The following is a 21,992-nucleotide window of genomic DNA, read 5'->3' as shown; positions in this document are numbered from 1 at the left end:
TTTAGTCAAATGGAGAAGGACAATGAAGGCATTAAAGCTGTATATCCTAAGGTGCAGAACTTTGGATTTATGACTGCTGAATTGTTACCTCTGATTACTAAAAGATTCTGAGATTCCCCTCCCGTCTCCCTGTTCGGCCCCAGAGGGAGAGCTGAAACCAACTGTTTACAGTAAAATGAAGCAATTCAAAACTTTAAGAGTTATTTATTCTTAACTGTTTGAATTGCTAACTAATGACCTGCTTAAATTCTGGCAATAACTGCAATAGCACTGGACTTGCAGCCATTTCACTGAACAGTAATTTTACCAAAGCTTACTTCAAAGATACCGTCCCCTTCAGAGTACCATAATACATAATTAAACATTTATCAACTATGTATTAATAGTTTTTCTGTATCATTCTTTACAGATTAATTCTTGGTAACATCAGTCAGCCCTACTTATTGCCCCGAGTAACTGTTTATAGATTTTAGCATATCTACTACACTACAAGAAGGATGTTGAGATGTCGGAACGTGTCCAGAGAAGGGCAACGAGGCTGGTGAGGGGTCTGGAGAACAAGTCTTATGAGGAGCGGCTGAGGGAGCTGGGGTTGTTTAGCCTGGAGAAAAGGAGGCTGAGGGGAGACCTCATTGCTCTCTACAACTACCTGAAAGGAGGTTGTAGCGAGGTGGGTGTCGGTCTCTTCTCCCAAGTAACTGGCGAAAGGACGAGAGGAAATGGCCTCAAGTTGCGCCAGGGGAGGTTTAGATTGGATGTGAGGAAAAATTTCTTTACTGAAAGAGTAGTTAAACATTGGAACAGGCTGCCCAGGGAAGTGGTTGAGTCACCATCCCTGGAGGTTTTTAAAAGACGGGTAGATGAGGCGCTTAGGGACATGGTTTAGTGGGCATGGTGTTGTTGGGTTGATGGTTGGACTCAATGATCTTGGAGGTCTCTTCCAACCTTAATGATTCTATGATTCTACTAAAAACACGAAACAACTTTTTTCATCGCACAATTAAAAATAAAGGAAAATTATATACATAAGAATAGTTAGAAACAGTTTGCAGGTTAAACTAAATGAGAGTACAGGAATAACCAACACCTACTCTAAGCCATTTTGTAGTGCCATGAACTGGACACTAGGGGTAACTTCCAGTACCATTTCTTTGGCTTAAGTGGACTATCGAGCAAAACCTAAGAAGCAGCACAAACTGAATGAGATTCCATCTCTGTCATTAATCCTAATTAAGCACAATCCCTTCTGATAACGTATACTCATCTTCAAATTTCAAACTAAAGTCATCACAGAATCGCACAGGTTGGAACCTCTGGGAGTCATCTAACCCAACCTCCTGTGCAAAGCAGGTCCAGTTACAGCAGGCTGCTCAAGCACTTATCCAGTAGAGATCCAAACATCTCCAAAGATCAGACATTTCACAGCCTCTCTGGGGTCCTGTCTCAATGCTTAGCAAACCTCATGTTAAACATTTTATCCTTATATCTAATCAGAATTTCCCACATTTCAACTTGTGTTCATTGCCTCTCATGCAATCCCTGTGCACCTCTGAGAAGAGCCTGGCTCCATCCTCTCCACGGCCTCTAAAGCAGTAGTTGTGATTGCAGTGAGCTCTCCCCTTTGCCCTCTCTCCTTAAGACTGAGCAAACCAAGATCTCTCAGACTCTTTGTACATCACATGCTTCAGCCCCATAACAACCTTGGTGGCCCTCCACTGGGCATGCCAAGGAATGCCAATGCCTTTCTTGTACCGGACAGCCCAAAGCTGGACACGGCACCCTAAATGCTGTCTCACATGAGCTGAACAGAGGGGAATAATCCCTTCCCTTGACCCGCTGGCTGCACTATTGCTAACACAGCCCAGTTACTCTCCAAGTGTTAAGAATTTAAGACCTCTGCAACACTTTTTTTTTCTTAATTTTTTTTTACAATTATGTACTTGCACAAAACAAAGCAGCCTCAAGACGTAACTGGGAAAAGAAAACCACTCTGACAGCCTCATTATTCAGTGTAATTCCCTGAAGACCACTGAAAATCCAGCAATTTTACCAGCATTGTAACTAGGATTTTAAAACAGCACTGCCCTTACGCCCCTGATCATTTCCACTTCCCATGGCACACTTTCCTTTCTCAGGAAAAGAAAATGGTAGGTTAGTTTCACAAGGCATAATGAAACAATTCAAGAATCAGAGAATCCCGGGATTTCAGGTCCTCGCTCTCTCCCCGCCACTCATCAGCTCCCTACAGATTCATAGTCTTAGGTTTAACTGGATTAGACCCCTGACCAAATTCACCAGATAAGTGCATGAAAGTCTGTGGGAAGGCAAAGCAGGCGTGGAAGCCAACAGCCAGGCAAAATGCAAGCCTGCTTCATTCAGCCACAGCACCAATTTTTGAGTGATCTTTTGCACGAGATTCAGAAACTTGAGGTTTGTCTCACCAAAACAAGGTGCTGAAGGCAATCCCCACTATTTGGTCAGATGACAACTTGAGTACCAAATCCCAGCATGACATGGAAGGAAACTCTTCTAAACATACTTTTTTTTTCCCCTCAATGCTTTCACAAATAGCCAGCTCCAACACTTGTGAAGTTTTGGCACTTGAAGGCAGACCTTTTTGAACTGATGCAGTTTCAGCATCCCAAGTTTTAGGTAATATAGCCATACAGCCCGACTATTTGACAAAAACTGGTTTTCGTGCCAGCGTCACCAGTGCATCAAGTGAATTCAAGGCCAAGAATGAAATCCATGTCAGGGAATGATATAATTTTCATTTTATTTCCTCCTTTATTAACTTGGCAAGTACAATCTTGGACTAATGAGCTGTAAAATACTGAATATTACAGATCTTAAAGCAATGCAATTAGAACTCTAGTTTTGCCCTTTAAAGCCATGAGAGAGAAAACATTTCATTTGTTTTATTGTGCCCTTTAACAGCCGTGCCCAAGGGACACCCGAAACAGCAGAAAGCTGCATTGGCAAAGTTAATTGATATGCAGTCAGATGCAGGATTTGGGTTCAATTCATTCAATTCCATTCTGCCTTCCCCTACAACCATCCCCAAGAGAAGGAACAACATAATTCTCTCCTGCAATATTATCAACAAGTTTGTATAAAGTTCCCCATTTTAGCAGCAAGGCTTCTGTGAGGACTGAAAATCAGAAAGTTAAGGTAGTTTTATGTACAGTCTCCAAACTGGAAACCAGACCAAAAATTGCACTTCTATTATCTGTAAAGCTCGAAAGTATTATAAGAAATTAATGCAAAAAGCTTAAGTTACATTACCAATTTTATTATTTTTAACATCAGTTACTGTTACTGAGGCAATACTTCAAGTATGCATAAAGTACCAGTATCAGAAAGGTACACCATCAGATACTGAAATTGTTTAAAATAATTGTGGGGGTGTCAGATTTTTTCAGAGGAAACATTATGATGGTTTTCTCCATAAAATGCATCAATTACAAATCTGAAGCAAGTTCTGTATTCTGGTAAACGCACATAATCCTAAGGATATTAACTAACAAACTGCATCTATGTGAATATTAGCTCGGTAGCTTTCTGGGACCAAAGTAATGAACCATTCCAGAGAGCAATGCAGACACCTCTGCCACACCCTTTTATTGCAAGAACCAGTGCAGCAGAAAGCGTTGAAAACAAGCTAGACAAACCCTGTCTGACACACAAATATCTCAGCACTGCACTCTCCAGTGCATCTAGGAACACAGCAGAGGTTTAATTTATTTTGCTTTCTACAGAGCCAACCTGTATCTAGCAGGATATATTTGTTCAGATTTCATGCCTTGCAAAAGTATTCGTACCAGCTAGGAAACACAAGCTATCACTGGAAGCAGTAAAGCTGTGTCCATGCAATCTTGTATCTCAGATAACAAGCTGGTATAATATACTATCTGAAATCTTACAATCCAACTTAAAATAACTAAGAAATTATTATTGTGTTTTTACAAGACAGTAATCAAGAGCTCCAATGCACTAAAAGCAGAGTAAATCGATTGCAACAACAAAAAACAAGTTTACATAATAAAAGGTCTGACCTTTTAAACGATTAAGCACATTACTAAATCATCCTCGTGTGAGAAGCTCAATTTCAGACAATAGTATGAGTCATATGAGTAAATTTGGTGTTTGGAAAACTTGCCTGAAGTAGGGCTGGAAGAGCTCAATTGCTTAACTCTTTCCATTAAAGAAATATAAAAATGCCTTACTTTTGAGAAACCAACAGACCTTTGAAACTCAGTAGAGAGACATAAAATAAATACATCAAAAAATACATCCAAAAATGCATTAAAATTGAAAACAAAGAAACATAAGGAACAAGTTATCTGTTCAGTATTACTTATGCAGCCTCCACCTACTCAAATATATTGTTCTTCTTTATGTATGACTATAAATATCAGAAGTTCTTCATGTTCTTTTTTAGGGCATTCATACACCAATTGATTAATCTGAAAATACCTCCCCAAAATAACACTTTATTTTCCTCATTTTATCATATAGGCAAGTCGTATCAATTTGATCAATACTGACTGCAATCCTGGTTCTCTCTTGCCCCAGAAACAATGTTTTACTGCCAGTTTTGATCCCTCCCCACTTTCAATTTCAGTTACTGCTGTGAGGAACCTTGCTTTTTAGATCTGCTGATTAAGTGGGACAACTTTGACAACTCTGAAATAAAAATTTAACACTGAAAGCAACCACCAGTTCACAGAGTTCAGTATTTTGCCATCATAAGCAATCACATAATAGAAATGTATCAGAAAGGACAAAAAAAAGTGCCTGGTACCCACTAACCACTAGCATAGCGCTTCCTTTTCCCCAATTTGAAATCTTTGGTGCAAACAACAAATCCACAGGGAAAAAATTACTGTGCCATGTAAGAGATTTAAATAAATAACTAAATAAAATCAAGCACATGGGTGAAAGAGCTTAGATGCGTCCAGGAAAGGATCACACACTGCACTACAAAGTTAAAAAAACCCCTTGGGGTTATCAGCCTGATCCAGGAGAACCTTCAATAAATGGAACCTAAGAAATAACAATCTAATTAGCATGAACATTTGCACGAGATGCAACATTTCTGCAGTGCAGCCATTTGTCACAAAATAAGACTCGACTTCCTCATACCGGAAGAAGCAAAGATTGCTCATGTGGCAGATGCCAGTCCACATGTGGATTGCAATTAAATTTTGTTTATGCAAGATCTTATCCCTCCTGAAGATAGCCCAGTCTTTCATGAAGTAACAGAAGTCACCTCATCACAGCTCCTTGCTGTGCAATTTCTGTCCGAGCAGACCTCTGTAAAAGCCTACAGAGACTTGCAGCAGAAATATTGTTGTTGCTATGAATGAAGTAAATGGAAACGTGTGTGAAATCACTAGGAAAAAAGACAGAACAAGGGTTAAAAGAATGACCTGTACTGATAATGAGTAATCCTGTTAGGAGCAGTGTCCTGGGGAAAAGTAAAACTGAGGAATGGGTTGTTTATATCAAGACCAGAAGGCCTGCCCTCTGTAAGATCACAGCACAGTGACTCATCAGCAGAAGATCCTGCCTTCCTAACATCAGGAGGATGGAAAGTTGGAGCATATCACATATGGCATTCCTTTTCCTGTATGACTGACAGGAACACAGACATGTATTTAAAAAAAAAAAAACCCACATCAGATAACAAGCATGAACTTCACTTAATATTTATGGAGACTTCAGACTCTTTCTTGCATCAAAGGACCATTTTTACATAAAGCTGAATACCATAAAAGATCTGTCCAAAGACTAGTTCATCACCACCAACGAAAAAACCTCAGAGATGTGATGAGGATCTGATAGCCAGCATGTCTTGCATTGCACAAAAGAGGTCCTGGCCAGACCAAATACGCACACAACTTGGTGCTTTTAAGTATTATCAGTATGACAGTGTGAGTGAATGAAATCCGTAAGATCATGAGTGGAAGCAGGTAAAATCAGCATCACTTTCCCCTTCCATAAGATCCTGCACTGATTTTTATTACACTAAATCTGCTACAAGTCATCCTCCAAATCTTTAAAAAATGGGATTGGACCTGCAATCAAGAAACGTTTCAAAACCACAGTGTAATTCCACTGATACTTTTACAAAAATACTTTTAGTAAAGCTTGAATAAGAGAAGGGAGAGAGTACACAGTACAAAAACAAAAAATCCTCATTAAATTCTGCATTATTTTCAAATTTTTAATACGTAATTGAATGTTCGATATAAATTAAGTCAGCACAATTCATTTTTCTGCTTTTCCAACTGTACTTTAATTCACAGTTGTAAAGATCTCAGCAAAGCATACCAGTATTATCTTATTTCTAGAAATTAACCGTTACTTAGCTAGAAGTTAACCAGAATTTCTGTTTTGAAGACTGTTCCCATCATTCTCCTAAGGACAAGATGCATCCTCCCAAAAATGCAGCCCAAGGAAAACAATAACTCACAGAAACTTACTAAATCATGGAGAACCAAGAAAAAAAAAAAATCATCACATTTTATTTATATCTTAGTAAAGAAGCACATCTCAAAATTTAGCACATTTTTTAGCTTCTTAAAAGCAATTTCCCTGAATAAGCCAACTGGCATACTAATGTCAAGAGGATATGCTGATTTGAAATTGTCAAAATAAGTTAGAAAGAGACATCAACATTACTATGTGCAAACATTAATCAAAAGATACAGTATCAGGCGATACTGTAACGATGTATCTCCAAATGAGATCTTTTTCCTCTCCCCCCCTAATTTTTTTTTTTCTAATGAACTTCCAAAAAGCCCTAGCCTATCTCTTTTGGGTGTGGACTACACAGTTCCTTGTTACTGACAGAAAATACGTTTCAATTCTTACTTTCTACTTAAATGCAAGGATTCATTTATATGCTATAGAAACAACATTTTCCTGTACATTAATTAACATTCTACTGAGAACGAAAATTTTCTTTCCTTTTTTTCCACAGCACAAGTAGCCAAGGGAGTGAGGAGTCTTCAATGTAGACCAAAAGTTATTCCATTTCATTAGATACAGTCACTAAATATTTATTTACTTTTGGAAGAAAAGTTTCAAGCTACTCACTCTCATATAATGCTAACCAGTGCACTAGTATTTTATATTTATTATACTTTACACATAAAACACAATAAGCCAACTTTTTTTTTTAAAGCCACCATAAAAACAAATAGAAAGCTTACCTTCTTCTGGTACCAAACTATAGCATCAGTTACTTTGGACGCCATTTATTCCACTGAATTCACACAGTCATTTTAGGCTGTTAACAGAAAGAGACAGAACTTTACTTCCACCTTTCCTACGAAGGCCAACATAGGAAATGTAGAAACACTCCCGTTACTGCAAAGCGCTGAACAGCTATATTTACTTTACACCTTGCCTCATTACTATTTCAGTAAGAGTTTGGGTTTTCTCCTCTAAGTGAACACAAAACTACAAATCTGCTGCTACAGGACACCAGAAGCCTTGGTTTTGTCCACCCTTCCCAGTAAAACACAGGTGGCACAGGGATGATCTGTTATTGTCTCATGAGAACCTCATGAGAGTTATATTACATGCAGCTTTTTTTTTTTCCTGATAAATTAAGCAACCAAGCAACCCATAGTTATTACCACAGCACAATATTCTCAAGTCCAGGAATAACCGTGTTATAAAATGCAAGAAAATTTCATACAGACTAGTAGATATTTTTGGAGGAAAAAAAAAACAGTGCTAGAACTCCACTAATTATAAAATTAATACACTCACGAAAACAGTAGACTAAAACTAAGTCAAAAGGAGAAAAACAAGGAAGAGTGGTATGTTTGTTTTAACGGTAGCAAATAGCAGTAGTATTAATTAATCTTTGATGTCACCATCATTAGTTTCATTGTGGAGAAAAAAAAAAACAAACTTTCAGCCTACATAAAACATTCCTACCTTGAAAATTAATTTTAAAAGTTTTCTTTCATGTCATCAGTCAGCCAGAGTTAGTTCAGAAAAAAAAACAAGAATAAAGGAAATAAACATAAAAAGCCTTCAGATCTAGAATTACTGTCTTTCTACAAAATTGTATTTATTCTCTCGTACTGGACATTCTATAAAATCAAAGGAAAATTTAGGTGAGAATTACAGAATCCTTTCCAGATATTTTATTACAATATGCAAGTTCTTTCAGATATGAATGTATTATCATTAAAACCAAACTCAAATATTTCACAAATAGATTACTTCAGATATTAACAGATCAATAACAGTTAAATTAGTTTAGTACCTACATTTCCAACTGTTAATTAAGGCAGGAAGCAGCCAGTGGAAGAAAAGAAAGAAGGAATTAAAAAAACTCTTAAAATATTTGCCAAAAAATCTGAATACTTTTGTGTTTAATAATCTTTCATCTCACTGATCCTTTTAAAATTATATGTATGTAAACAAATACGACATACTCAAGCCCAGTTTAAAAAAAAGGTCAATGGGGCACACTATATACCACATGTGACCTTTTAACATAAAACTTAAAAGCTTAAGTTTTCAGCTCCACCTGATATTCAGCATCCTTCCTATGTTTACAAAAAGTTTAAGAATGTTATTTTTATATAACTGCAGCAAGCATTTTACAGAATAAAATAGGAATTTCCTTGCCTGTTAAGCTATAAATTCCTCACAGATTATGCAAAAGGCTTTGAAAAGGTTAGTATAAGTAACTTCAAAATATTAAACAAGTTTTCCAAATGTACTATCTGAACAATTCCAGGATCAAGCATAATTGGTAGAAAACAATTGGTAAAACATAAGATCTCTTAAAAAAAAAAAACTTCGCAAACACAGTTTCACAGAATCACAGAATGGTTGAGGTTGGCAGGGACCTCTGGAGGTCACCTGGTCCAACCCCCCTGCTCAAGCAGGGCCACCTAGAGCAGGTTGCCCAGGACTGTGTCCAGATGGCTTTTGAATATCTACAAGTGTGGAGACTCCACCACTGCTCTGGGCAACCTGTGCCAGTGCTCAGTCACCCTGACAGTAAAAAGGTGTTTCCTGACGTTCAGAGGGAACCTCCTGTGTTTCAGGTTTTGCCTGTTGCCTCTGGTCCTGTCACTGGGCACCACCAGAAAGAGCCTGGCTCCGTCCTCTCTGCACCCTCCCTTCAGGTATTTATAGACATTGATGAGAACCCCCTGAGCCTCCTCTTCTCCAGGCTGAACAGTCCCAGCTCTCTCAGCCTTCCCTCACAGGAGAGATGCTCCAGTCCCTTCACCACCTCTGTCGCCCTTCGTTGGACTCTCTCCAATATGTCTGTGACTCTCTTGTACTGGGGAGCCCAGAACTGGACCCAGCACCCCAGGCGTGGCCTCACCAGTGGCGAGGAGGAGTGGTAGTTTAGCCTCCAAACACCAAATTATGCATCAAGCATTCTTCCAAGATTGATCTCTCTCAGAAAAAAAAAAGGATTAAGGGGTATATTTCTGATAAAAATATCACATTTATCATAACTTTGTCAATATCAATAGTAATATTGCACCTTGTATTTATTCATTAAAAGGAAACAAGAGTTATTAATCTGTAGGCAGTTTTTATAGTGAAAGATTAAAGGTGATCTTTGTCTTTAAAACAAAGAGAAAGAGAAGACATTTGTTTACAGCATTTGCACAGATAAGAAAGGCAAAGAAAAAGACAATGTCCAACAGGTGGGATGGAAACTGACACTGTGCAATAGATTAAAATAAAAGCGTCTTTATGAAATGCCTAAGCATTAGAATAACTCGTGACGCTTTATTATACATTGTTCATCACCAAAAATTTCAGTTTAAAAAAAAAAAAAACAGAGACTAGATTACCTGACCATAACAGCTGTTCGTACACAAATCACAAATACTCCCTCTACAAAAGCCCTATCAACACTGCCATCTTCCAAGACATTTCTCGGAAAGATGACCCTCCAAAAGACTCAGTTCTGCACTGACACCTGTTTATTCAGTCTTCCCTGACTCGTGTATGGATGTACTCATATTTTACACAGTGCATTACTTTAAAGACACTGTATTTAGTAAGTTTGGACATGTATCATATATACTATAGTACAAATCTTCAACAAATAGATTCATTTTGTACCAGCCCCTGAGGATTTCTGAGAAACATAATGCCATAGATTTTCATTTTTCACAAAGCTTTTTCGAAAAAGAAAAATCAAATACCCAAAAGGAACTATATTTAAGATTTCTAGCAGTGTAACTCCAATATCCTTTATACAACTTCAGATAAAATTACAGTACAATAGAAAGAAATGTCTCCGAGAGAGTTTAGACAGTCATTAACAAATTTCAGAAATATCAGGACACTGACTTTTGGTGCAGCTGAGCAAAGGAACACTGCAATTTTTCCACTGTTGATAGTATCATCATGTAAGTCACATCAAGTCAGTTAAAGCTGGCAGCCATGACTGTGTCAACATCTGTAATTGTTTCTGACCTATTTGCTTCTGATAATAGTAGCAGTTTTTCTAAGAGCAACTATCAGTTATTAAGAATTCATTGGCACAATAAATATAAAAATATTTCTATCACATAAAGCATGGAGCCCAACAGAGACTTTGATATAACTTGGCATATTGCATAGACTGGTTACCCTTCCTTCTCACCCATACAAAGCTTAAAATAGGATTTGCTTTCTTGTTTGAAAACCTGTTTAAGTAAACTTAAATTTGAAATCATTTGCTACACTGTACTATAGACTCAAGGCAACATAAAACCCTTAGCCATACATAGCCTCCTCACATAATGTGACCCACATCGCAGAGTCACAGCGAAAGCGGTTCCACTGCTCACAGAGGTGCCGATGTAGGAATGATGCCATACAGATTTTGATCACACTTGCACCCCTCGCCTTCCCCTCCTTTGTGAACTCATCTTGGAGAATCTTTAACTCCCTCTCATTTCTCTTAAACCAACATCCCCTCTCACGTACAATATACCCTACTTCCTACCACCACAATTACAGGATGAGAAAAATGTTAGAGAAACTCATTATCGGCAGTAAAGAACTAACTGTTGAACCTGCACAGGAACCTTTCCCTCAACAGCTACATTAACTTGATCTCTCTCTCTCCACAGTCAATGATTTTTCAGGAAACCGATGCTAACTTGCGAATCCAAGACTTCCAACTGTGTCAAATACGGCTAAAATCAGACATGCCATTTAAAAGGCAGCAACCTTTTTTTGCAGTAGTCCTCCAATTCACTCAAAACCCCTTTGCCTCAAGAAACAATTACATCACAAAACTATAAACCAAGTATAATGAAGTAGTTTTACTATTAATTTATTTGATTTCTATCAACAAACCTGTTGTTTAGATTACGCACGGTTTTCATATGGGTAATCTAAATAGATGGCTCTGACTCTGCACCTGCCCACAGCTCACTGAACACCTACGCAGGAGACTAAGTATTGCAACAATTTCAGAACTCTGCATATTCATTACAAGTTAATACATTATTCAGCTGACAATTTGTATTGGTATTGATCCTGACGTCAGACTGTACAAGCTGGGCTCTAAGGCACATCAGTACCAAATGGATAAAGTGAACAAATCAAAACAGCTGATACACATCCACAAGCACAACAGAGCACTGCCTATTCTTCTGCCTTGTTCTCCTCCCATCCTCCGCAGATCTAGCCATTTGTTTCATGTTCTGTGTCAAATACCTGCATCTGGGACGGGGACCAGCTTTTGCACTTGGTTGTACAATGTCCTGTGAAGAGTAACTACAGCAAGATTAACTTAATCTTAACTAGTTGGAAACAAGAGGAACACAAAAAAATATTCCCAACTTCAGAGATTAGACAGAACATCCAAATATAAAAGCTTGATCACAACATCTCTGTGACATTCAACAGAGCCGTTCATTACACTTCCATCAAACTCACAGTTAATGCTACGAATAACAAGCAACATGTTTTGGTCAAAACTTCATTACTTCCCTAAAACTAAAAATAGATGACTACCTGGTTTTGGTGATCCCTATTCAAAAGTGGGCTTTCTTAGCTATTTCTTTTCCATTTCAGAGCATGATCATATTCCATTTTAAGTAAGTACACACTACACCTTGCAATCAAATGAGCAGTTTTTCAAAAGCCACAGAAGTCTATATTTGGATGTCTTCAGGTAGTTAAATGCTCATTCAAGCAGTGCAGTGCTTATGTGTAAGACAGGATTAGATATTACACTACAGATTTAAATAAATTCAAAGTAAGTATATTTAAAAATTTTACTCATATTCACAGGGTTTTGGTGACCCAAGTCAGACATAAATGCATACATTTCTAAATGACAGTGTACAGAAAATAAAATCTATTCTGAACTCTGACAGAAGTTCAGAATAAAACTGTGCTTCTCATAGTGGCAAAGGCAAAAAATGACAATTTTTGGAAGAATATACAAGTCTAAGCAGTGTCAACTAGCAAAAGGACATAATTAAAAATACAACACAAGCAAGGAAGCATAGGCAAATAGTTGCTTTCCTTACCTGTAAACACTGTGAATCACTAAGTATTCCAAGGAACCTGTTTCCTTTATAACAATCCTAACCTGAATGGTCAGGATACCATCCAGCTGTTGAGTCAAGACTTGAATGTCCTTCTCAACTCATTATGATCATGGAATGATGAAGTTGGCATGTTCACTAGACATCATTAGGAGTAAAATTGCAGACCTGTGGCTTTTGTCTCAAATGCTTTTTTAAAATGCCATTGATTTTTTATTACCTTCAGAAGAAGAACTTCTCTTGGCAGCAAATTAAAGGCAGTTTTAAAAAAGTTACTGCATAAAGCCATGAGAATACTAGAACTTGGTTTCAACTGCTTTCCACAATAGAACTGTTTTACCATTATGTTAGATCCTCCATATTACAGTTTACAATCACAGGCATAATTTCACTAAGATTTCCTGGTATGAAGAGTAAGAAGAGACAATGAATCAGAACAGTAAAGCCTACGGCCTAAACCACTGATTTTGTAGCAACATCTGTATCACACAAACTCACTTAACAGCAAAACATTATACCTGCTGACACACATCTAGAAAATAACTTTAATGAGGAAAAAACCCTCACTTTCAGGTTCAACATCAAAATAAAAGTTAACATTATCATCAAATTGTTGACATTGTTTGATATTTTAGGTTAATTTTAAATGAGACCAGTAAACAGCTTAGTCATATTAGGCATCTGCTGTTGACTGAAAAGCTGCTTCTGCCATGACAAAACAAACCAACACGGGTATCGACAATGTGATGCAGATACACCACTAAAACTCAGCAGGAGTCATCCTTCCTACACTCAAATCCATGGGAGTTCTGCCACTGCCACCAAGAACAGGATTAAACCCTTGAAGCAGTGTTTCAAAAGACACATTCTTTTCACATGCATTAACAAATAAACCATTAAACCTACATTTCCTTTTATAAAAGGAACATCAAATACTATATAATGCAGTCAGTGTTCTGTTTAAGTACTTTATCTATACATCGCTGTTCTCAAAACAGCATTTCAGAATTGCAAATTGTATACAAGCAAATGAGAAACTTGTCGCTCCCAGGTTCACACCTTCCAGTGGAAGTTTTATCACATTCCTTTCAGCTAGTCTTAAGAAAATCTGAAGCAGCCAAAGGGAAGGGAAAAAATAAAATTAAATTTAAAAAATCAGACACTGCTAACCTAAGGACCACAGCCAGCGGCCAGCATGAAAAGTACTCTTGCTGCCATGCCAGCCAAGGCCCCCCCAAGTTGTTGCATTGCAATCCAAGGTTATGATAGTTTGTAAATAAAAAGGAATTAACATCCTTGCTTTCCCAAAGGAACAGCATGATAGTTTGTAAATAAAAAGGAATTAACATCGTTGCTTTCCCCAGAGAACACCAGCAACTATGCTAAATTTGGATAACAGCATTCCTAAGACGCTGCTCATGAAAGAGAGTGAATTTTCCAATGTTGTTTTTCACTCTATCTCAAAAAAACCCAAAATACCCAAAAACCAAAAAACAATCACCCCCAAACAACTGGTGAAAAAACCACTGAACCTCCCTAGATATCTGTTTGGGGAGTTTTGTTGTTCATTTGAGGAGTTTATCAGGCCAACAACAGCAACAATAAAATATGAATCAGACCCTGTGCTGGCTGCTGTGTATCAAGCCCTGTTCTTTATGAACACAGACCTACCAAATGTGATATATCATGACACATACAGACATTTGGCAGCATGTCCGTACTTGCCTGTGCCTCCAGTAAGGTGTCAGTTACTGAAAAACAGATATTTTCTCAGGCCTATTTTGCCCATGAACTGCGGTATCTGATCCCGTTTCTGCCACTGCATATTTTCTTCCTTATAAGCTCACACCCTTTATCACTTACCATCCCAGGCAGGAAGCTGCCACAGCTGCAGCTGCAGCACAGAGCACGCAGTGAGAATCAGTTTTCAAATTCTGATGGGAAGTAGGCTTGACTCAACCATCTTCACTTCCACAGTAAAAACACCAGTACCTGAAGGACAAACCAGCAAGGAAGTACTACAGAAAATAACTGTCTCCCAAGGAATATTTGTTTTGCCAGTGAATTACACAACTGTCTGAAATAGTAGCAAAATATTGAGTATCAGGATTTCTGAGATTTATTTCAGGTTCTGGGAAAAGAACATTGCGTGCAGTTGTGGCAACTGCTGTAGCCATTTCTGGAATCTATGCCCTCAGCCTTAAGGTCTGTGCAAATTTCCTAATTTTGTTACATAACTGGTTTCTGTTCATGGCTCCATTCGAAGTGACATGACACAATTTCATAGTTACCTTACTTGTAAAAATAGGGGGGGAAGGACTGTGTACTGAGAAGTCCAGGATTCCACACCTCTCGTAATTTACTCCTGAGCCTGCTGCAGTGTTTATTAATTAGCAAAAAGCTCCTAATATTTAAACATATTCTACTGTTTAATGAAGTGGAAAAAATTCAAGCCCTTAAAAGGGACTATAATGAAGTTAATTTTGCCTCTTCTATAAGAGATATTAAGTCACAAAATTCCCATTAATCCAAATGCAGTAATTGCTGCCAGCATGCTAGATCTACAAGCCAAAACATTTCTGAAAATGCTGCATCTTCAAAAAAAAAAAAAAACCACAAAACACAGTATATGGTCAATCTCAAGTTCTGCTCTTTTTAATTCCTGTTTTTTGTACTGAATACTACACACATACATACATATCCCATTAAACATATTTACAATCTTATAATGAGAAATCCCTGAAATATTGCGTGTATACATCTGCTCTTAGAACTGTAACAACTTTATTAAGGAATAGACTATGTTTTTCATTTATATACACATTCTTCTTAACAAACACTTGGGGAAAAAAAAAAAAAACGCAAAATATAGTGGTCACCTTGAAACAAAATGCTATGCTCCTTTTCTCCTCCTTGTGATTCTAAACACAACAGTAATTTCCTGCAGCAATAAATCTTGCTCACTGAAAATACTGACTTGGTGTTTAGGAAGACGTGTTTATCTGTCACCAGGCAAGGCACAGCAGAGTTGTGGCTTCTCGATGAGTACAGTCAGGAAGTTGAAAACCACTCCTAAGTGACCAAGTTTGCATCATGTTCTACAAATAGTTATCCAGCAAGTTTTTGAAGCAGCTGAGGCACGAAGCGGCTGAGCTGACAGAAAAAGCTGCAGTCTCTTATAACAACCACTGTTCTGAAGGAACATAGCAGCAAATGCTGAGCCTATATTTTTTAAAAAGTCTCTGGAGCGATCCAAGCAAGGAATTGCAGGGTAACAAGCCTTACATGTGTATCTGGCAAGCTCCTCAAAACAATCATTAAAAATAGAACACCATTATACCTGAAAGACTATCTGATAGGTTCTAATCAGCAGTTTCTGCAAAGGAAGATCATGTCTTAGTCTATCGGTATTTCTGAACGTGTCAAACTAACTGATAAACAAGAGAAAGCGATAAAACGTATGTGGACTTTCAAAGAGCCTTTGGAAGGATGTCAAAGACTTCTAAATAGACTTGTTGTTTGTGAAAAGCAAACATTGCCACGGATCAAAAACCAGCCAGAAAACTGAACACATTTTGAGGTCAACATTCTTCATTGCAATAGGCTAATTGGATAATAACAATTAATAGCAGCATCCAGACTGAATAGAATGACCTATTTCTTGCCTGCTCAGGTGCCTAGAAGCTCCTTGGATCGCACACGGCTGGTCTGCTACCTCTTCCACTCAGTGTCAGTCCAAAGCAAAGTGCACACAAATCCTAGGGAGCTCATCTGGGAACCATTCTCCTTCACATAGAAGTGTCCTAATCCCAAAACTAAACTCAGACTCAATCTTCCTAGTCTTCTTTCATTATGTTCCTCTAGCTTCCACATACCTGAACACCCTGTAGTGTCAGAGGTAGACACTCAGGATCTCATTCAGTATACACATGCCCCGGTGGCTAGCTCTTTCCGGAGGTTTGACGTTAAAGCCACTCAGGATGAGCGTGCACCCAGAAATCGCAACTTCTTCCAACTTTCTAAGTAGGCTAACCATTAGACTTTCATGAGAAAGATGAACACAGACACTCATCACGCCACTGCTTCATCAGGCACTGACAGCTAATGTTAGCTTACAAATAAATAGAGGTGCCCCACATTCCTACTCATTCCCGGAGCTCTTAAGAGGGAACTTTCAGCAGAAGAAATCACTCACTGAAGACACGTAAGGTCCACACAGAGCTGATGGAGAAGGTCAGGGTGGCCTAACAAGGCTTCACAACTGTTTTAACCACTCTAAACCAGTATTACCACAGTCCACCCTCCTCCTCAGTCACCACCTTCCATCCCTCTTTTTACCAGCACTGGAGCCCATCGCACAGGAGACAACTTCAAGGATCTGACTACCATTACTAAGTAAATGAGCAGTTCTCGCCTGAATTAGCTCCACAGATCTATGGACCACAGAATAAGACGAGCACTAATGCCATTGCCAGTACTGAGGCAGCTCTGATGGAAGCCAACTTGAACACCCTGGATCTCCACCTGCAAGCCTTCAGAAGTACCATTAACAGAGTTAATTGGGACTAATTAAGGCTGTTTTCCCCCCTCCTCCTCCCCCTATTTAGAGCAGTAGCCTAGAGTTTTTATGAAGTACTGCCTAAGTTAAGTCCTTAAATGGTGTGAACTGAGCCCTGCCCTGTTATTCCAAACCTCAAGCTTATGTAAATAGGTCCAGCAGTGCTCACTGTATTTATTTTTTATACATCAGAGAAGAAAAGAAAACTTGCAGTAGTAACATTTCCAGATGACAATTAATCTTACATTAGCAAAGCTTAAGAAAATGGATCAACTTTAACAATGAATAGGCAACATAAACAGAATTTAGTATCAATAATGCAAATGATATCTAGGGGCAGGGAGTGAACTACATACACCACACAAAGCTTTAAAATCAGGTATCTCAAATCCGGAAAGGAAACTTGGCAGCTCACTGAGCTCTTCCATTCAATATCCTACAGTCAGAAGAGCACAGAGACACCTGAATAAAAGAGGAATGATATGGAAAACACTGCAGTACAGCTCTGCTGATCAGTTGTGCAATCTGACCTGAAATGCATGTATTTTATTTGAAGAAGAGTATTAAAATACTGGGGGAGGAAGAGGGGTTCCGAGAAAGGCTATGAATTATCAACCACTTGAAAGACTCTCCTGTTGAGACAAGCAAGTATGAACAGAAAAATAAGGAATTATAAATTAAATGAGACTTTAAGAAATATACAGAAAATATAGACAAGAAAACAACAGCTTCCAATAATACAGGGAACTTTATTCATTAACTGAGCTTGATAGCAAAGCCAAACTTTTAACAGAGAAATATTATATTACAACACATAATTAGACTGTTAAACTCAGTGCCACAGGAAGTCACTGAAGCCAAGATTTTACTCAGATTCAAAAAGAAAGCAGCTATTTAAACACACAATAATAGGAAAAAAATAAACACACAGCTGAGGGAATCTCAAGCTTCATGACCCAGGATGCAAGAAAATGTCCAAAGAGATCACCAGGCTGTATTTGGCCATACAAACTCTCCACCTAACCTGACCCCACAATGGCCAGTAGCAAATACCAAGGAAAGCGTATGAGCACTGTGGCAAGCATAGAACAAACTGTCCCTTAAGACAGCTGAACACGAAGAGTGTTTAGCTGCCAGGCTGGCATCTGCCAACCACCTAACCCCAAAAAGCATCTGGCGCTGGCCAACTTCCAAAGTGCAAGGCTTGCATGACTTGATATTTGATGCTATATTGCTTTAAGTTCTTCTCCCACTTTGCAATTGTATTTTGTTTTTTTCTTTACAAACAAGAACGACAAATATATTTGCAAACAGGAGTTCAATCCAATGCTTGGACTCATTCCAGGAAGCCATCTAATCTCTCTGGAGTATGCCTACCAAGACCACCTCAAATGAACAGAGAATTAAATACTGAACACTACGTGTCTCACTTAAAGAGTATTCCCAGAAGTGAATTTGGGAAAAATTCCCTTTACACATTTAAATTAAGAAACGAGAGAATAGCTCTATGAACTCTCTGATATCCTCCCCTCAACTAAAAAAAAAAAAAAAAAAAACCACAAACATAAGCTATATTTCCAAATTTCTTGACAATGTAACAGGTATCTCTCTATATATGTATACGTTTGCTCTAACTTTGAAGCTGGCTCTGCTTTGAAATGGGGTTGGACCAGACAGATGACTTCCAGCGACCCCTTTCAACCTAAATTATTCTATGATTAGGCGTAGAGCATACCCAAACATTACACAGTAACACGTTATAGCCCTCATTACTATTAACTCTTTTTTCTCCTATAGGCAATTTATTAAGCTCTTTGTAATTCTCCTTACAAATTTGAATATAATTTCTTCAAGTAGTTAACCGTTTCCTCTGTACTCAGCAAGAAGGACCTTTACAAAAACGGCACAGTAAACTCAAAGGAGAAAACATGGAATTTAAAGCTTTCAAAGTCTTATTTTTCACGCCACTACATATCTTAGCATAAGTAGTGGTCAACTGTCCTTGAGCAGTCAGAAGGAGCAGTACCTCTGACAGAGGTATCCTAAAAGAGTTTTGTTTTGTTTCCTTCATAAAACAAAAAAATATTACAGAAAAAACAGGCCTACCTTGTTCCGTGGGCAGAAGCAATTAACTCTGTTTTTACCAGTGTACCATGGCTCCCTCTTGTCCTTCTCCACCTCACCCAACTCTTTTTTCCTGTCCCGCACCCGTATTACCAACTGCCCCAACTATTTGGCTGGGCCAGCAGCAGTACGCATCACGATGGCTCAGAGCTTAGCACATAGACTAGCCAGCAGTTGCTCTCTTTCTGAGGAAAGAAGGGACTCAATTATAACTGCCTTTCTTCGGGTGGGATTATTAATTTGGGTCACTACCTGTCAAAAGTTTTACAAAAATTTGTCACTTTGTAGGTACTTAATGTCTTTCAGTTGCCATTAAATTTGGTTTCGTCATCTGACTGACTAAAGAAGTTACTCAAACAGGAGAAGACAGACAAAGAAAGTAATTGTACAAACTTTGTGTCCTTGTAAGCCTTGCTAAAAATTCACATAAACTGTTCGGTGATGAATCCGTAGAGCATGCGGATTCTATATTCTTTATTCTTTTCATTCTTTATGAAAAGAACTTCCTCACAGACAAAAAAAAAAAGCCCTGTGACTGTCATCACTCTCACTCACAGGGGTCCTGAGAAAAGGAAAAAAAAAGATGTTTTTATTTCTTTAACAAAATTTCTACTATAAACAAATAGAAGATACGGTATTTAGAAAAAGCCTGGGAAGGCGGTGTATGTAACTTTGGAGAACTGGGAAAGAAATAATGTCCACTGCTTTCCAGTGACCCCTGCCAGCTGTGACAGGAACAGCATTGTTCAACTCCAAGAGCCGCTCCGCCCTTCGCTGCCTGGTTAACCACCTCAGACAAAGTTGACTGGAAGCCTTTTTAACACACCTATGCCTCCTTTCTAATACAACATCAATACTCTGTTTCCTATTTCAAAGCCCGCAGGATTTTGAGTTCTCCCAGAATTCACACCAATCTGAGGCAGCTACGGATGCAGCTGGGACCAACTTTTTGAGACAAGCTGAGCTAACTCTGCTTTGGGAGAAATCCAGTACTACCGGAATACTTGAAATGCTCCGTGGAGTTCCCAACAATTACTGACAATTTATTTGTATGTCACATTCCACACAATACAAGAGGAAAAAATTCTACTACAAGCATTGAATTAAACTAACTGGGTTTCCAAATTCTTTTTCAGATGACTCAGGCTCATGTTTTATCCTTTATGATATTTATAGCCAGAATAAAAACATACATTGGCAGCAAAACATAGCAACAGAAAATTCAACTGCACAAACATTCCACTTCAAACAGGGATCGGGATCTTAAGCACACCGGTTCCAAGTATCGCTCTCAACCTCCACCTTCAGAAATGAAAACTGTTTGCAGATACTGTAAAGTAGAGCTTGGGGGCGGGGGAGTCAAAACTGACAGAAGTATGATGTGTGTACATACATCAGTTCATAAACACCTTACAGAAACAAAAATAAGACTTCTGAGAAAAGGGTTATCCTTTCCAGGGAGTCACATACAAAGAGGCAAATCAAAGACAATCACCAAAACCTTCAGAGCTACAGAAATAGCCAAATACATACAGCTATTTATAACTCGGAGATTTATTCACAAAACACTTTTAGCCTCTAACCCCAGGAAAACAAAAACATCTCCTGCCAAGCGCTAATGTATATAACAGAAATATATCCTTCCGCCACTTAGCGACCGCTCTAAGTGCGGCTAAAGATACTAGGATTCACTTACTAGGATTAACAGGTTATTTCAAGTGATGCACTTCTCCCTGATAAAACAGATACCACCATCTGTTTAACAGCATCAACAGGAAGATATAAGCGGGCAAATTACTGATGACACACTGCATTTAGTCTCATTCCTATCAGAGAACTCGTGTGTCAAAATTGTAAAACCCAGCTGTATTTTCTGTAGGAATGTTTCATCACAAAGAATTTCGGAACATTAATTAAAGTACTTTCAGCCAGTCAGGTTTTCCAATTAATTACTTTTTCCAGTTAATTATATGACAGATGGATAAGACGCTAGCAAATTTGGAACAAAATGCAAGACTCGGCAGCATTACTTTTCAAGTGACCAATAACATGTAAAAGCAGTAAAAGACAAAACACCAAGTGCAGAGCTTGAGGATATGGACCAAAACCGTCACCAAATATGATATACACCCAAGTCACATGTACTCAGGGAGTACGTACGAAAAACAAAAGTAAAAGAAGCAAACACCTGGATAGTTCTATTACTGCGTAATCATTTTCCCCCACTGCTCTCTCCTTTGTTTCTCCTAGAAAAGACAGCAAATAAAACACCAGGGAAATGACTACGACAAAAGAAATTTTAACTCACGGAAGCAGCCTAACATTTAGATTCCCAAATTGAAAACCAAGAACAACACATAAGCTATAGACAGGCTGTCATCGGATTAGGGTGGAAAGGGGAAAAAAATGGGATAAGGAATAAGAAAGCAAGCACCAAAACAAGAGGAAGGCATGTGAAATACAAGAATACAGAAGGAGACGAGGTCAGGGATGAAGGCGAAGATGCCGAAATTTAGGACCTTTAAAGGAAAGGAGAAAAAAAGTCCCATCACCTGACACAGGCATTAAAGCAGCTCAAGATGCATTAAAGCAACTTACCAAGGAAAAGGTGCGTAACAGCAGAAGTCAGACCTAGCAAGTAGGAATAACACGCACGGAAACGGCCAGCAGCTCGAACGCGCAACTGAACGTCTACCGCCCGCAATAAACTTAGCCATCGGAGGCCAGCAAGCCCGGTTGCCGAAGGCTCATCGGGA

The 21,992-nt window shown here is 38.5% G+C and overlaps 1 protein-coding gene across 4 annotated transcripts in view; it reads right to left on the bottom strand.

The window, feature by feature from the left end:
- PHTF2 (putative homeodomain transcription factor 2) overlaps positions 1 to 21,910 on the bottom strand; it is a 71,601-nt gene extending 49,691 nt beyond the window's left edge. For 3 of the 4 annotated variants that reach the window (XM_009328350.1, XM_009328353.1, XM_009328352.1), the window contains exons 1-2: positions 21,835 to 21,910; positions 7,221 to 7,297 (exon numbers count right to left, since the gene is read on the bottom strand). In XM_009328350.1, the coding sequence (XP_009326625.1) occupies positions 7,221 to 7,265 (45 nt within the window). In that variant the 5' untranslated portion in view covers positions 7,266 to 7,297; positions 21,835 to 21,910. Of the gene's footprint in view, positions 1 to 7,220; positions 7,298 to 14,417; positions 14,512 to 21,834 lie in introns of those variants that run through there. The other variant, XM_009328351.1, reaches the window with a different exon arrangement.
- Positions 21,911 to 21,992: the final 82 nt, after the last annotated feature.

The sequence above is a fragment of the Pygoscelis adeliae genome, unplaced genomic scaffold (genome assembly GCF_000699105.1).
Source record: "Pygoscelis adeliae isolate BGI_AS28 unplaced genomic scaffold, ASM69910v1 Scaffold267, whole genome shotgun sequence".
Lineage (NCBI taxonomy): Eukaryota > Metazoa > Chordata > Aves > Sphenisciformes > Spheniscidae > Pygoscelis > Pygoscelis adeliae.
This window is presented reverse-complemented; position numbering and strand designations above follow the sequence as displayed.